This window comes from Rattus norvegicus, chromosome 1, assembly GCF_021556685.1.
Source record: "Rattus norvegicus strain SHRSP/BbbUtx chromosome 1, alternate assembly SHRSP_T2T, whole genome shotgun sequence".
Lineage (NCBI taxonomy): Eukaryota > Metazoa > Chordata > Mammalia > Rodentia > Muridae > Rattus > Rattus norvegicus.
The window spans coordinates 159,470,284-159,488,536 of NC_141534.1; the positions used below are offsets into that span (position 1 = coordinate 159,470,284).

The following is an 18,253-nucleotide window of genomic DNA, read 5'->3' on the forward strand; positions in this document are numbered from 1 at the left end:
GAACTGAATAACATGGGGCTGGTTAGGCGGGAGCAGCGGAGTGGAAGAGCCCGAACAGCCTACAAGGGAACAGGGCGCTCTGTGACCCTCGCTCCATTTCCTGCTACTTGAGGGACCTAGGATCGAGTCCCTCTACTTGTTTCCTCATCTAAGTAGAGAGGCAAACACTGAAAGGTTGCTGTTTTGGTTGAGGGAGGGTCACGTGTGTGCCGTCATGCCTGGTGACAATAGACTCTCTCTTCCTCCCTTCTCCTCCCGCCCGGTGTTGTTACCGTGGGACTGAGGTTGCGGGGACAGTGTGATGGTGACAATAAAGGCAGAGATATGACATAACCTAGAGAGGCGATAGGGCTTGGGGAGCCATAGATAAGGATGAGGCAAAACCCCTGCGTAGTAAAGGCCGACGTAGAGTGTGACCTCAGTGGAGGTGGGCGGGGAGAAGGAGGATGGCAAGTAGCAAGGGTGGAGGCAACGCCTTTGAGACCAGGGGCCGCCTGGTTTTAGGTTTCCCGAGGGAGGAGCTGGTCTGCAGCGGGCGGAGCTAAGAGCTGGGCCTGGCTTAGTAGTGCTTTTCTGCGGGTGGCTCTCTTTCTTTAGCCGCCCACACTGTGGCTGCTGTCCTGAGCCATGGGCTGCTGGGCTCTCCTGCTCCTGCCTTTTCTATCACTCGGGGCCGCCACAACCATCCGGCCTAGGCTAAAGACCCTCGGCAGCCCGCACTTGTCAACTAACACACCCGACCCTGCTGTACCCAGTAGCTACTCAGTTCATTACTTCCAACAGAAGGTAAGCGGAGGCTGGGGAGTAAGGGTTCTAGGTCTCTGGTCCCAATCGCTCGCCGGTACCTTGCTTGGCTGTTACAGCTTGATGAAGCACCGCTGCCCACTCCAAAATTCAAACTCTGATACTTAGGACTTGATTTAGTTTTAGTTCACCTTTTCTGGAGGGTAGCTTTAAGCCTTAGTTATTCGAGTGTTCCCCATCAGAGACCGCGAGAAATCTATTCCTCCAGTTCTGGACCAGAAATCTATTCCTCCAGTCCAGGATACGTATTTTTACCACTTCATCTCAGAAAATGCCTCAATTTGAACTTTTTTTTTTTTTTTTTTTACCTTGGCTAAAACCAAATTATGGAGACTAACCTTTGACCCCATCTCTCAACTCAAATTCTAATGTATGGAGGCTAACCTTGACCTTTAAGTCTCTCAACACGAATTCTAGTGTACCCATTACCTAATATAACAGGGTAAAGCGCTAGCCTATTCGCTTCACTAAACAGCTTCTCTCAGCTGAAATACTACCTTTAGAGGCTGACGGTCTGTATCCTGATCTGAGGTGAGTGCAAGGATCAGGTCTTTTCTGGTCTGTGAACTTGAGTTCACAGTTTTAAGACAGACTTCTCCAATGCCTTTGTATTTTGCTGCAGCATGAGACATTACTCTATAGGTCTGAATGGAAAAGTACCTGTGTCCTCTGAAGTGACAGGATATATAATTCTATAGTTCTAGGAGTCTCTGAGGCCTGAATGGACAAGGCACTGGGATTAGCAAGTGTACAGTAGTCTGATCTTGGCTTTAGAAATCATACCAGGATTCCGGCCTTACCCTGTAATCTTAGAGAGGTTTCAGGGTAGTTTCTGAGCCAAGTTTCTTGGTTTGCTGAAGAGGGTTGCAGTGGTGACTAACTGAAGCTGGCACCTAGCAGAGTAGCTGCCTCAGTGGACAGTTATTGATGCATGGTTACTGATAGGAAGTTTGACTAGGAATTAAGAGGGAAGACATGGGGTTGTAGAACAATTTCATTTTGAAGTTAAAAAAGACCTAGAAACTTGTGTTTGGGTTTCTAAAAAACAGAAAGGAAAAGAAAAGCGTTTTAATTTTAGCTGAGGTAGCAGAAGTCTCTCTGGGACAGCCCCTTGAATCTCTACAGTTTCTTCATTTGTAAGTTGAGAAGTTGGAGTCAGGACCATGGAGTTTTCTGCTTTCCCTAGGAAAACCTTTCTGTGAAGCCAGCTGCTATGGCTGTCTAGCTGAAGTGAAGGTTGCATTTAGAAGGAGGACTTCCTCCTTCCTGAACCTCTGCTCTCCACCCACACTTACTGTAAAACAAAGTTGAACTCGGACTTTTCCCTACGGAACTACCCTTAATCCTTGTACTGAAACTTTTGAATTTTTTTTTACACATATAATTCTTGACAGCATCCAGTTATTAACAATAAAGTTAGAGGGAGAAGCTTTGGAATATCTGATCTCTAAAAATCTCTCTTTGAAAATGCTTTAGGAGAATGCAAAAGTAAAGGGATGGAATGATGCTAATCTCTCTCTTTCTCTCTTTCTCTTTCTCTCGTGTGTGTGTGTGTGTGTGTGTGTGTGTGTGTGTGTGTGTGTGCGCATGTGCGCGCGCGCGCGCGCGCGCGGATGTGCACGTGTTGGACAGGAGGCTGATGTGAGTGCCCTATGCTATCACTCTCTGCCTTATTCTCTTGAATGAGAGAATGTTTTCTCATTGAACCTGGAAACCTGGCAGGCAGGCAGTTAGACCCAGTAATCCCCCTGTCATGACATTGGGGTTATAGGCAAGTGTGGAGCCATGGCTGACTTTATGTGGCTGCTAAGGTCTGAACTCAGGTTCTTAAGTTTGCAGGACAGGTGCTCTTACTGAGCCGTCTCCCCATTCCCCTCCCCTCCATTGTTTTTACAAATACAATTTAAGACTTTTTTTTTTAAACATTTCACATTTCAGCAGTTAGCAAGTGTGTCTTAGCTGGGGTTTTATTGCAACTTTTTTTTTTTTAAATTTTTCAAGACAGGGTTTCTCTGTGTAACCCTAGCTGTCCTGGGACTCCCTTTCCAGACCAGGCTGGCCTTGAACTCATAGAGATCCACTTGTTTTTGTCTGCCAAGTGCTGGGATTAAAGGCTTGTGCCACCATGCTCAACTATCAGCGAAACATTTAAAGGAAAACATTTAAATGGGGCTGGCTTACAGTTTCAGAGGTTTAGTCCATTATCATCATGTCAGGGAGCATGGCAGCCTGCAGGAGGTGGTGTTGGAGGAACCAGGGGTTCTACATCTTGATCCAAAGGCAGCAGAAGGCGACTGTGAGTAGTTGGAGCATGTATAACCTCAAAGCCCACCTCCACGGTGACACATTTTTTGGAACAAGGCCACACCTACTCCGACAAGGCCATATCTTCTAGTGTCAGACTCCCTGTGGGCCAAGCATTTGTACGCATGAACCTATGGGGGCCATACCTGTTCAAATCATCACAGCTACTTGATTTTTTATTTTACTCAGCAAAACCTTATACTCTAGCCTTGTACAGAGGTTATCCTTTTAGACACCTTTACTGCCATGTCTTATTAATGTGGTGCTGGGGATTAAACCCAGAGCTTTGTGCATTATAGGCAAGCACCAACTGTTATATTGCCATCCCATTTTTACTTTGTGTGTGTGTGTGTATTTATGTGGTATGTGTATATGTTTGTGTGGGTATCTGCGTGTGTATAATTCCAAATGCATATATGTGCATTTGGATGTTTGCAGACAGTTTCTTCCTTAATTGCTTCCCGTCTAACTTTATGAAATAGGATTTCTCACTGAATTCAGGCTAGCTGGCCAATGAGCTCTAGAGATCTTCCTGTCTCTGTGGCTCAGGTCTAGCATTATAGGCAAAAGCCATGCCGAGTTCTTCAGAGAGTGTGTGTATGAGGGAGATTCAGGCCTCAGGCTCTCTACTGACTATCTTCTTAGCCCCACTTATACATTCTTAGTCCGTCTTGCTGCCCAGACCTTGGGCTACATCTCCATTGGTGTGATTATGCCTCTTGGAAACTGCTGGTCATTTGCACCCAGCTATTCCTCTTAGCTTCTGCTCAGTATGTCTGTTAGTCTTTGTCTTGTTCCAGTGTGAGTCTCATGGCTGTCAGTTCCTGCAGGCCTTCCTACACTGCCTCCGTTAGTTGTGGTACAAGCACATCAGTGACCTGGGTATTTTGATATATGTAGATCCCAGTTCTGCTTTCTCTTCCTGTTTGGCGTTCCCCTTCTTAACTTTTGCCCCAGTGACCTATTGTCCACTAAAATGCAGCTGTAAGAAGCTTCTTGGAAGAAGAGACTGATAACACAATCTTTCCCCTCCTCCTTGTTCTCTTCTTTCTCTTCCTCACTGGCTTCTGCTGATGACCTGTCCCTTAGGCCCCAAGTAGGACTAACGTTGTGTGAGTTGTTAACTATTGCTGTGTTTGATGATAGAAAAGCTTCTGGAAGGAGTCTTGGAGATCATGGAACTGGCCCCTTAGATGTGATGGGCTGACTTTGATCTACGTTATGGAGGGTGGGTGATAATTAAGAACAGAGGTTCTCGAGAGATAAACCGCTTTGAGAATGAACTTTGGTTTTGCACCATCTGAGTAAACGGATGGCTTACTTGGAGGTAGCCCCTATTACAGTTAGCGAAACTGGTAATTAGACTGCACATCTCACAGGCTTGTTAGGAAGTGTGGTGATGTGTTCAGAGTATTTATCTAGCACCGTACATGTCACTGCGCAGCCAGGAAATGCTAAGCAATAATTATTTTTATCTTCCTGTTGCTTAATGCTTTACTTTACTTCTTTTTATTCAGAATAATACATTTAATGATTGCTTATAGCTAAAATTGTTATTCTAGAAAACATGAAAATCTCTTTGAACTTTTCCTGTGATGTTTTATTTGAAAATCTTTGTTTTATGTTAATAGACTTTTAACAGGAATAAATGTTTTTCTTTTGTGAAATGATTTATGTTTTGTTTTGTTTTTCTATACTATCTTGAGCTTTGGCAAAATATAGAAGGAAAATGTGGTAATGGATGTTGTTGGAATGGCCTTTTACTATTAAGACTACTAAAAAATATTTTTTTGTAGTAGCTGAGTGTCTGACATTTTATCAGTTAATACTAAAATGTAACTAAATACGAATTAACTTTAGAGTTTTAACTGTTAGCACATTTTGTGCTTTATGAGATCTAGATACAGACATTTCCATGTATATTCTAGTTTCAACTAATTTGTGTTGCTTTACTTTCTCAACTGTCCTGTACTGACATTTAGAATAAGATTGGCTGTGCTCATCTCTGATGCACCTTGAATTCTCCTGTCACCTGAGCCTCTGGTCTGCAGTGCTGTGCAGGAGGAGCAACAGTGTGGCACACACAGATTTGCGGTTTTACCGTAATGTTAATTGCCCGTGGTGAATTGGTCGTGTGCAGTAGTTCTATCTTGACTTTGAACAAGATATGAGCAAAGTACATTTCAACTCAACAGTTGTCATTTCTACCACTGCATATTAGTGACTTCAGTTTGCTTGGTTCTAGGCAGATTGCAGAGGAGAGAATATGAGTCAGGAAGAGTCCTTGTGGTATGCCTTTATTGTCTTCACTTCTAATGCCTTACACAGTGCTACCACATGGTAGGTAGGTTTTTACTTCCCTTGCACACTCAGATGGAGTCCTGCTGCAGATCATGTACTGGCTTAGAGTTTGAGTCCTTCTCCCTTAGAATTTGAGAGACTGCCCTGCAGAGAGGACTGGAGTTTGGTTCTCAGCATCCATGTCAAGTGGCTTATAACTGCCTATGATGCCAGATCCAGGAAGATCTGATACCTCTGGCTTATCTACACAGACACAGACACAGACACAGACACAGACACAGACACACACACACACACACACACACACACACACACACACACACAAAATTGCACATAAAGAAAGATAGCTACATTGATAATTTTATTATATATTTAGAAGGTATATGGATGGAGAAGAATTATAAAAGTGTTTTTGTTAGGCTCACAATATTTAAAAGTCCTAGTTGTCATTTGCTAATTGTAAATGAATTAACATTTATTGCTTATGTATTCTGGGCTGGATGCTATGTATCTTTCTTTTTGACAGTGCTTTATCCATGTTAGGCAAGTGCTGTGTCACTGATCTACATGCCTATTCTTTCATATCTAATTGGATATATTACAATTTTTTCATGAAGTGTAGGTTTTAATTGAAGTTATAGAAATTGGCTTGATTAAGCTATAGTAATTGTGCTACTTTTTAATCTGTTGCTTCAATATCTCTGGTCTTTCCTTGACATTATGATGCCTGTATGTTGTAACTAATAATAAAAATCCCTGGTGAACCTGTTTACTTTCCACATTATTATTTAGCCCTTATAACAATCTTGTAAGATTGTTGCCCATTTTAGAAGTGAGACTATTGGAATTTAGAAAAATCAAAGGAATATACATCTTGTTCATTCTATTTGTAAAATAATTATAGTATTTAAAGCTGAAATTGTAACTAATTTGTGGTGTATTTGCTTTTTTTTTTTTTTAAAGATTTTTTTATTTATTATTATATATGAGTACACTGTAGCTGTCTTCAGATACACCAGAGAAGGGCATCGGATCTCTTTACAGGTGGTTGTGAGCCACCATGTGGTTGCTGGGAATTGAACTCAGGACCTCTGGAAGAGCAGTCAGTGCTCTTAACCGCTGAGCCATCTCTCCAGCCCTTGTGGTGTATTTGTAAAGTGGGGTGTTATTACTCTTAAAAATTGTGGTCTTGAAGCACATATGATGGTGTAGGAGAATGTTCATGCATCAATGATAAAGGAAAACAGAAAAGTGAGTGTATCATATTATATTAATTCATTTCCCTCTGCTCCAATAAAGTGTCTGAAGGTGAGGACTTTATAATTAACAGAGCAATGTTGAATATGACAGTTTAGGCAGCAGCATGGCATTGAGTCTGGTGGCACTGGCAGTGGCATGGCATTGAGTCTGGTGGCTGCATCCTATCACTGCAGCGCCTAATACAGGGAGATAATATATGGTGACACAGGAAGCCAGAGAACACAGAGGAGGCAGCAGCCCTATTCTTTTATAATAAGTCTTAGGAAAACTAATTTCCTGGTTAATTTCTTAGAGAGGAGTGGCCCCAAATGACCTACTTAGCTCCCACTAGGCTCCACCTCTTGGATTTCACCACTTTCCAATGTGTTTGCTCATGACCCAACTCTCAGCACATGAGTCCATGGAGGGGACAAACCACTGTACATGTGTCTTTAAGTTCTTCTATTAAGTATTGGTTGCTTGTTTTATTTTACGCACTGTTCTAGTGATGAGGGAGAAAATGTTCTCTACAGTGTTCTAGGCACAAGGGTGATCAGGTACACAAACTCAAGAGATAGGTGTGTGTCTGGTGAGAACTGTTCTAAGGCCAGTGTGGCTAGGGTATATGTCTCAGGAAAGAAGAAGTAGGGGACAAGGTAGTAAGGTAAAAAAAGGGGGACAGACTAATGGGGACCTTGACTATTATAAAGAATTGAGTCTTTATTTAGAATTAGGTTTGAATATTAACAGCAGAAGAGTGACATGTTCTGATGATGTTTTAACAGACATGATATGGTTATTGTATGAAGAATGGACTGTGGAGGGGAACCAGGTGCAGCAGGAAGAGTAGGCTACTGCAAAAATGATGATGATGATGGTGGTGATGGTGGTGGTGGTGATGATGATGATGATGATGATGATGATGATGATGATGATAATTCAGATTACAGTGTTGGCTTGAATTAGTAGCATAGTAGTGGAAACATGAAAAATGCTCAAGTTTAGGGATCTTCTTTGAAGATACAGTTTAGAGGTATAGTTGATGAATTAGATGTGGGACAAAAGATAAATGGAAGTTGAGGATGGTTTCATTAGTTCTTGACCTGAGCATATTGGAAGATGAAATTGTCATGTACTAATATGAGGAAGCCTTGGAATATGTTTGGGGATGGGAGGAGAGAAAGATGTGTTGCTTGAGTCAGGAGTTCAGAAGAGAGGGAGAGCAGGAAGTGGAGTTGAAGCTCTTTTAGTATGCCGGTGAGCTATAAAGTCAAGGCTGGAAAAGAACAGCAGATGAGCTAGTGAAGATGCTTCCTTATATTTGGAAGTTCATCTTGGCTGAGGCTGGTGAAGCATGCTTGCATTTTCTGTTACCTGGGAGGCAGAGGCAGGAGGACCACGTGATCCAGGCCAGCCCAGACAGCCAGGTGAGACATGGCCATCGAACAACACTTAAAGGGTGCGACTACAGACATCAGCCACAGGAATTAAGCCATGTAAGCAGGGGAATGAAGCTGAATGGAGAGTTAAGGGCATTAGCGAGGCTGAAGGACATAGGGCTCATGACAGAAGTAGTGAAAAGTGATGGCTGAAGAAAGTGGGAAGCTCGACACTCACTGCAAGGTTGGTATGACTGGGGTGACAAGATGGAGGATTTGAAGAAAGACGTATCACAGGTGAACAGTTTCGCAGGTGTTATGTGGAATGGTAGTAAGCAAGGAGGTGAAATTGCCATGGAGGAGGAGATATGAACTGGGTCACTGGTGGTTGCACAGGACAGCTGGCAGAGTTGTCTAGCTTGATGACATTTTAAGGCAGCGATTGGGGAAGAAGAATGGAGACTTAGAAGCAAGGAGTACTCCAACTAAGGGGGTATTGGGAAGATATTGAGAGAGACAGAATTTGGGGATGTCTGAAAGGAAGTTAAAATCACAGAAATCAGCCCAGGGTAGACATTGGCTCTGACCTTTTAACCTCCCACATGTGTCTGCATTTAGTCCTTTTTGGTGGAAGCAGGAAGACATACACTCAACTTCCATGATTCCCCACATGACTACTTTAAAGCCATTCTCAAATCCTTTCTGGGTGGTCTCTTTGAACCCCTCCCTGTCCATCTCCATTTTCTCCTCCCCAAGTCCATGCCTCTTTCCTCCCATCCCCAAATAATCCCAATAGTAAATAATAGACATCATTTGAGCTAGAACTATGTGCCAGGCAGTGTTCTAAGCACTTTATACATGTTAACATTGATTCTCAAAGTGACCCTAACTGTGATATCTTGGCACAATACCTCTAACTTATCATGGGGAAACTGAACTGCAGAGTGTTATCCATTTTAATCCCCATCCCAGTCTGCCTCCTCATATTTCTCTGTGACATTTCTTGTAGGTCTTACTCAGAACTAGTCTCAGCTAGTTAGATAATTTAGTCTGACTTTCTCTTCAGACCGATTATTACAAAACATTTAATAATATGTGTATATAAACATCTGTTGTGGTAAAGAATAAACAATGACGCAGGGTAGCAGGCACCATGCCACACTACCTCCTGCTCCTCTCTGTCTCTCCACCTCCATGTCTAGTCTCACATTGGTGCCGGCTACTCTCTAGGCCCTGCGTCAGCCACCCTCTTGTGACTCTCTCCTGTAAACTCTGTCCACAATCCCAGCATCCGCCCCCTGTGGTTGTTGTCACAATTCTCAATATTCTAGTAAAGTCAAAACTCTAGAAGCTTGTAATTTATCAATCAGATTTATATCAGTAAATTCTCACCCCACAAAACATCCATACAATAAACTCAGAGCCAATTAATATTGATATAAACTGCCCACCCAGATAAGACAAATTGTCCTATAATTATCCATCCCTTATATGATTTTCATAGCTACCTGTGGCTCTTTAAAGCCACATGGAGGTGGGTCATCCTCCTCCATCTTCATTTTCCCCCTTCTCTTCCCCCCTCTCAAACTCTGTGCCCACCTTACTTTTTCACTGTCCAATCACAGGCCTTGCCTTATCTTGTGCCTGCCCTCACCTGCATATAGATATCAATCCACAAACATGGATCATAGCTTTGGAGACAGCAGCCTGACTTCTCCTGAGGAGCTTATTTTCTGCTTGGGCAATAAAAATAAAACAAGCAAATAAATGTTAAGATTACGGCTGAGGGACTGGAGCAACGGCTCAGTGGTTAAGAGCCCCAGCACCCACATGGCTGCTCACAACGGTCTAACCTCCAGTCTCAGGCTTCCAGTGCCCTCTCCTAACGTCCAAGGGTACTTACTGCACACATGTGGTGCACAGACATACATGAAGGCAAAAGCACCTATACACACAGAATAATAACAAAAAAGATTACAATTTGTGATAGTTATCTCGAAAGAAAAGGTTGGAGGTGGCTGGGTGTGTGTGTGTGTGTGTGTGTGTGTGTGTGTGTGTGTGTGTGTGTGTGTGTGGATGTGGAGCAGTGGGCAAAGCTAAGTACAACAGTGTTCAGCATGCCTATGTGAGGTCAGCTTCTCTGAGGATAGGCCATTGCACCTGAGCAGAAAAAAAAAAATTTAAAACCTGAGGTGTCAGTTACGTTGCGTTCTTTCTCTTGTACTCTTTGTGCCTGCAATGCTTGAGTTGGTTCTATCTGTAGTCTTTTATTTTCACTTGTGTGTCCCTCCTGTTGCTGTAATTCCATTGGTGTGACACCCTAACTTCTGGTAGAGGAGAGCAGTTGGTTGTCCCTGAAGATCCTTTCCCATTGTTGTTCTGTGAGTCACATTAATTATGTAAATCAAGCTACTTTCCTGCTCAGAATGTGCCTTGGCTCCTTATTGTTTTGTGTATTAAAAACACTATCTGGAGCCTGTATTGGTGACTAATGCCTGTAATCCTAGCTGTTGGGAGACTGAGGCTGGAGGGTTGTGAGTTCAAGTCAGCTTGGGCTACAGAGTGAGACTCTGTCTTAGACCAAGGGAGGCATGGGGAGAACAGAATCCTGTAGCACTGACAGGTTTTCACTCTGGGGCTGCAGCCCACTGTTAAGTTTCCAATCTGTTCTCCACACATGTTCATTCCTGGCTCTGTTCCTCAGTCTGCATTGTTCCCTTCAATGACTCTCTGTTAGCCTTTCCTGCCTTTGTCAGTCTCATGCATTCATCCATGTCTTAAGCTCCATCCAAGACACCACCACGGCCAGGAGTCATTTCAAAATCTGGAGAGTATGGCTGGCCAGCTCTTTATACTTTTATGGTGGCAGGTATCTTTTTCCTTCCTTGTGTTCTGGTATTTGGTTTGTATCCTTCTAGTAATGCCCTGCCCCCTACCTTCTTTAGACAGGTTCTTGGTGCATAGCACAGGCTAGCTTCAATCTGAGCCAGTTGTCTACATCCAAAGTGATTGGATTGGATTACAGGTATTTGCTGCCACACTGACTTCTTATTTGTCTAATAACACTGAGTATTAGTGTACTTAGGATGCTGTCTTTACAGATCATCTTAATCTGTTTCATTTGCCTTCCCTCTTGTCCACTTCACTAGACATCGAAGTAAGGGGGATGGTGATAGTTACATAAACTTATGTCTCTTCTTGATGAGCACATGAGAGTAGGTCTGTTTTCATTCTGTTCATTTCAATAGTCTGCAAGCTGTAGCTAGAATTTTATTTTGATCCTTCTTCCAGCTTGCCTACCAAGAGATTCAGAAAGTAACAACTTAATTCCAGATTTTCTTTGGTATATGGATGGTGGCTGTAGAAAGGGTAATAAAATAAAAACATTAGGAAAAATGTGGGCTGAGAAGATACCTCAGTCAGTTAAGTGCTTGCCTTGGAAGCGTGAGGACCACAGTTTGATTCCTGGAACTCATCTTTAGAAAAACAAACCCACAAAACTCTGAGTGTGGCAGCCTGCATTTGTCATTTCCAGCCCTGCGGAGGTGGACATGGGTGGATCCCTTGCACTTGCTGCCTAGCCAGCCTTGCCTGTTTGACTAACCCCAGGCTGGTGAAAGACCTTGTCTCACAACAAGCTGCATAGGTTTTGAGGTGTTACATCTGGCTTCTTTACACGGGTACATATGTACGTATGTACATATACACACAATAAAAGGAAAATGTCTTTTTAAAGGTCCCTGTTGGCAGGGGTGTCATCGTTTTGTTAGTTTTTTTTTTTAAAACATAGGTTCAAAGAATCAAACTCTGGTCCTCAGGTTTCTAAGTCAAGCACCTAATTGACTTGGGGGTGGGGGTCAAGAGCGCGCACGTGCGCACACACACACACACACACACACACACACACACACACACTTTTATTTAAAGAAAGTATTTGTATGGTGGTTAATTGTCTCCCAATCAAACTTACAAGAGAGTTAAAGGAAACATAATTTTGTTTCTTCATTTACAAACCAAGTCTAATTATCTATAGATCTTTTTTGCCCTTACTAACTCGGGTTGCCCTGCAGTGCTACCATTGGTGAGAAGTTGTCTCCAGCTGTCCATGCCTCCGCCCAGCCCATGACATTTTCCTTCCTGATCACATTTTATAGGTTGGTACATCATCTAGGAAAAAAAAAACCAGGCTGTTAATGCCAGATTCTCTGGAGGCTTTCTCTGAACCGTACTGCAGTCTGGAGATGAGAAGAAAAACTTTCCTTTTGTTCCCTGTGGGTCCTCTGCAATAAATTGGAACACAGACCGAATAGGAGAAAATACACACATACACGTCTATGACCATGCACAGGGGAATATCACAGGGATATGGCCTCTAATGATTCAATGTGATTCAGGTACTTAATTCTGAAAGGGGTATGAGAGAGTGTAGACAATTTTGAGGACTCCTAATTCTGGAGACAGAAATTAGTTTGTAAAATTGTTTATTCTCTTTGGAATTGGAAGGAACCTACGGGACAGACATCATGTGGCAAATTCATTCCTCAGCCCTCCTTTTGTTACAAGTAATGAGATCTGAGCTGCGCTTTAAGTGCGAAGTGGTGCAGATTTTGTCCAGGCACAAGGTCTTTCATGTCTGCCTTTTAGCTCCTCCTCCCGCTATATTATAGAGCATTTGTGGTTTTGAGAGGGAGAAAGTGTTGTTCAAAGTTATCACTACAGTTTAATTAGTACCGTTATTATTGATTCATATTCCCTCCCCTGCGGTGTGTGTGTGTGTGTGTGTGTGTGTGTGTGTGTGTGTGTGTGTGTGATCCTTGATTCAAGTGTCACTTTAGGGAAGTTTTTCATAGGAGTCCACATATGATAAAAAAACATGCTTTATTTTCTACATCCTACAAGTTTGGGCAACGACACTGTGATTTAAAAACCCGATTTAGATAAGGAACTACAAGCCCGATAACGGCTCTGACTCACCAGACAGGAAGGTAAGGAAGTGCTAGTTATTCTTTGTCAACTTTTATTTCCATGCAGTTTGAAGCAGGGTCATGCTGCAGACACTGTCCTTTTAAGCACTCGGAAACCTCTGCCACTTCCGACACTGGTGGCTTCTTCCTGTGAGGGAGCAGATCATGGGTCACAACACGGAAAAGCAGGGGTGACAGCTCGCTTATCCTTGGTGCTGATGGGCCTCCTATCCCTTGACCATTGTTTTCCCTGATAATGAGAAGTCCAGGCTGAGGAGACTTCTCTCTGCTGTGCCTGCGCTCTAATCTTTCAGGTGAGGCATGACCACACTTTATAGGGCAGGAGTTTGTGTGTGTGCGTTGAACCTCTTTTCTCAGTTGGGCACACTTACCTCCATCTTGACTGTCCGTGGCCCTGGAAGGTCTGCTCTAGTACCACGGCTCATCGTTCCTCACACACACCTCACAAGTGCAGGCAGTTCTAGAGAGCTATACACTCTTAGGGACATAATGACTCAGGCTATCTTGACTTTCTATTAAGATAAATAATTTGAAAATGTGTAGGTTGGTTGCTCAATCTTTTAAAAGATGCTATGACCCAGTAAATTGATTTTATAGTTCACTGATGAATCATAGCCTCCATTTTATAAAACACTATCAACTCATACAAAGATTAATGCTTCTCATGATGGAAAGATAAGGCTGGGTACAAGTCTACTACAGGGTGAGCCTAAGGTATTGGGAAAGAGACATGAGAGCCTAGGAATTCAGAGGAGGCAAAATTCTATGGTGAAAACAGCTTCCTTTGCAGGAAGATGGTTCTGTCTGAGGAAGCGACTTCCATATTTACCTTTGAAACAAGATCTTTGAAACAAAGAAAATCGAGGGGGCCTCAGAAGTGAAAAGAGCCCCTCACTCTAGAGTCTGGATGAACATTCTTACCAGCTGAGAGAATTTTGTTACAACTAACAAAGTTCACCGTAAACATTACCCTCCTAGTTACAATAGTTTTATAAAGAGATTTTAAATAACAATGCTGAGGTTTAAGCGGGAAGATGGTGGCAGAGAGGGGAGGAGAAGATAGGGTTGAGGGAGGCTTAGGCAAAGCTAAGATGCACGAGAAGCCTGCTAGACTTAGTCTGAATGGAGGTGTCCTGAGCACGTGGACAATGGTACTGTCAGATGCCACATTTCCCATGTGAAAATCCCAGTGTCCAGAGCAGATTGTCTCCCTATGAGTTGGTCAGCATGGCCCTTAAACCTTCAAAATACTGTAGGTAAACGTTGGTGGCACACCACAACTGGATTATACCATCCTGTAGCTGAAGAAGCCATATGTTCTGGTTACAGGTCATAGAGAAAGCAAACTGGAAGTAAATGGAGGCTCCTTCCTGCTAGCTACCCTTCATTGTGTCGGGCACCGTAGAGGCTGCTGGGGTGGCTGGTCATCAGCAGGCTTTCTGAGCTGCGGACCCAGTTGGTCAGACCCACTAGTCTAGTAATAGTTTGCTATGAGAGAAATCAACCTTTTTGATGTGGTTTGTTCCAAAGGAGAGAATCCACATCAGATTCTATAAAGTCCATGGAAAGCCCTTGGCTCGGGAGGTCATATTCCCTAGCAGGGAAACTACCAATGCTGTTTTTCTAAATGGACACGATGCACCTGTCAAATCACATCCTAAATACTATGTTCACGCTTATAGAAAATGCTGCCATCAGCCTTGCTCAGAGAAACTTCTTTCTGCAATGGACAGCAGTAACTGCAGAGTCTCATGACTCATCAAAGGGCTGAGAGTAAGTGTCTGTTGAGTGCTTAGCCATAAATGAGATATCTATATTGCCCTCTCCTAGGCTCAGGGAGAAGGTGGGGCAAAAAGAATGTAAGCCTGAGGAAAGATTGGAGTCTTTTGGGCATGACACAGCAATTGGATTTCTGAACTCACAGAAACTGTGATTACCTGCACAAGATGGCGGTCTGTTTATCGCCTTTCATGGAAGAGCTTGGAGCTCGTGAAACCCCATCCTCCTGAGGAGCTATAAGTAGTGATGGCCTGTGGAGGAAGGAGAAGCGTAGTCTTTAGTGGTGTAGTTGCAGGTACGGTGCCCATGTTCCTGTAAGCAGCCCTAGGGGAAAACTGGATCAAAGAAAATGGGTAAAGCACTTGTCACGCAAACCTGAGTACTTCAGTTTGAATCCCTCAGACTTACACGCAGCTAACTATGGTAATGACTCTGTAGTCCCAGCGCTTCTATGGAGGCATAGGAGGTAGGAGGAGGAAAATCCCTGTGAAATTCATGGATCAGAAGCCAAGTCCATACAATGTTGAAAAACAAAGAGGCTTTATCTCAGGGTGGAATGTGAGGATTACCACCCACAGTTGGGGGTTGATTCCCAGGTGAGCGCGGTGCGAGCACGCCCCTCTCCAGAGATGGGAGGTCAAAGTGGAAGGGGATCCTATTTGGAAATAGAAAGGGATCACTGGGAGTAAGACTGCAATGAGAGAGATAACAGGTGAATATGATGTAAGGCATCATGTATTACATGAAAATCATGCATGGCTACTGGGAAGAATGCAAGACGCCTTGAAACCCTGCTTGCCTTTTCTCCTTTAAGGTAAATTTTGGATAAAACTTTTTTTAAAAAAATAAACAACTCTACTTCACACTGACTCTTCCAGAATTACTTTCTATGGCAAAGTCATGAATCCTAGCATCGCACATGTAGAAGTGGAGTATCTAAAAGACCTGTTCAGTATGCTGAGTGGCACACAGTGTTGTGTCTCCTACTCTGTGCTCTCACTGACTATCAGAGTTTACAGATTTTCTTCCTTGACAATTAATGCCTCTTGTTTTTAACAAGGGCGGGTGGGTATAATACACAATTGCATCTATCTTTCCTTGGGCTTTAGATCTATCCTCCCTTGCTTTCCCTCAGTGTTTACGTGCTTCTGTACCTGTGGAGCTTGTTGAGGTTGTCTAACTCGCACTGCCATTTCATTGGCAAGAGGAAGCGGGAGCTCATCTATTCCGAAGATGACTAAAAGGCATCATTCCCAAATGGTGAGCTCTATGAGATCAGAGGCCATGGGAGGAAAATGTCACTTGCAAATGGTAGTATTACCTTGGCCCCACTGTAGTTTTGAAGGGAGAGGTCCCTTTAGTAAGTATAAATTGTAGAGTAATTATTGTACCTCAGAGTGCGACACTGTTTTTTTCTATCTTGGAGTTTATAGTAGCTTAACTGTAAGACATGTTTATTTTATTTTGTTAGGGAGCCGAGGATAAAACCAAGGGCTCTGTACATGCTAGGCTATTCCTTGTTTGACTGACTTCTGTGATTATCTGTCAGAATAAAACTGTTTTGTTGTCACCAGGCTGTAAGCTCACACCGATCATGTGTATCTTGTTGATCTGCACATCTCTGCGAATTGCCTCACAGCGCTTAGCCGAGGAATGCTTGTCTGGTGAATGTGTCTAGCTCGTGATGGCCATGTGTTTGTACATCCTATTAACTCTGGGCAGCTGTCATCAAAGATGTTGAGGTAGTGCCAAGGCACCTGAAAGCAATCGAGGAAGCCACAGGGTCCCTTTTGAACTTGCCGCTATTGTTCTGAGTTTGGGTTTTAGCTGAGGATGTCCTTTTTCCCTTCCTTATCTTTTTCACAGTGCTCCAAACAATGAGTGGTCTGCACTGTGTGTTTTTGAGATGATGATAAGAGATCCCTGGAGGTTGTTGATAGTGAATCAGTGTTGAATTTGGTGTTGGAGTTCCCCAGAAGGAAAAGAGCACAGGATTGCTTTCTTTAGTTGCTTCCTTTGGCAAGTCCTGTTCCTGTGGGGACTTTGTACATTTCATTCTCCCCTCACGTCCGCTAAAAATCGTGCATTTGTTCAGCCTGACAAAATATGTTTTAGCACAGCCCTCTATAAGGAGAGTGTTGTTATGTTGTGTTTTCTCAATTAGTGCTTGTCACAAGTGTGATTTTCAGAGGGTTCTCTCCGCATGAGGATGAATCATATTTTAGTGTCAAGGACTAATAGTGCTCTTGCACGTCCTTTTCTTAACGCACGCAGTGTCTTGGTTGAGGATAAAGGTCAGTGGCAGAACAATTTTCTGGCATGCGCTGTGCTTGCTGCCCATCCCCCATCTTTGTTTTGTTAGTTACCATACTGAAATAAAGTTTATCACTCTCCTAGTCCCCTTTCTGTCCCCATAGTGTTTCTCCTCTGTTCTTATGTCACATACAATCATCCATCTATATAGACATTTGACTCTAGATTCTGCATTCAAGAGAAAACAGGCAATATTTGTCTTTCTTTTTGTCCATATCGCCTTCTCTTGTTCTCCAGTCTTTGTAGATCTCCTCCATCCTCCCAAACTTTCCTTCTTTCATTTTATATGTACACACACACACACACACACACACACACACACACACACACACACGAAATCTAGGTTGTGCCTATGATAGAAAACCAGTAACAATTATCGGAGTCTGATGTATTTCACTTAACTAAATGATCCCTGTCATTCATTTCTCTGCAAATAAGTCTATTCTTTATGGCTGAATAAAATTTCCTGTGAATGTATACCACATTTTTATTATTCATCTGTTGATGGACATCTTACTTGATTCCATGTCTTAGCTATTGCAACTAGAGCCACTGTTTTTAAAAGAAGAAACATGAATGACCAGTAAATATGTGAAAATATGTTCAACTTCCTTAGCTATTATGGAAATGCAGATCAAAATAACATGCAGACTGCATCTCAGAATGGCTGTCACCCAACAAACTGCTGGCAAAGGTGGTAACATTTTGCACTACTGATGGTTATGAAAATTGACCTTTGGAGCAAAGAACTGTAAGCCTGGAAGGGCAAACCGTCTTTCACGTCCAGAGGCTACAAGTCCAAACAAGATGTGGGCAGGATTAGGTCCTTGTTGGGGGCTATCTTAGTTACTTTTCATTCATTTTTGTGATGAGACACCAAGACAACTTCTTATGAAAGAAAGGGTTTTATTTGGGCTTATGGATTCAGGGGCTATAGAGTCCTTGGTGGTGGAGCAAAAGCATAGTGACAGGAACAGCTGAGAACACACATTGGTAATGGCTCCAGACTTTTGAAACCTCACAACCCACCCTGGTGACACATCTCCTCCAAGGCCACACCTTCCAATCTTCCCAAATAGTTCTACCAACTAGTGGCCAAGTATTCAATCAAAGGAGCCTATAGGGACCATTCTCACTCAAACCACCACA

The 18,253-nt window shown here is 43.0% G+C and overlaps 1 protein-coding gene across 1 annotated transcript in view; it reads left to right on the top strand.

Moving 5' to 3' along the window:
- The first annotated feature begins 565 nt into the window (after window positions 1–565).
- The window catches only part of Prcp (prolylcarboxypeptidase), a 52,353-nt gene continuing 34,665 nt past the window's right edge, over window positions 566–18,253 (top strand). The window contains 1 exon segment of the mRNA NM_001106281.4: window positions 566–786. Within this exon segment, the coding sequence (NP_001099751.2) occupies window positions 628–786 (159 nt within the window). The 5' untranslated portion in view covers window positions 566–627.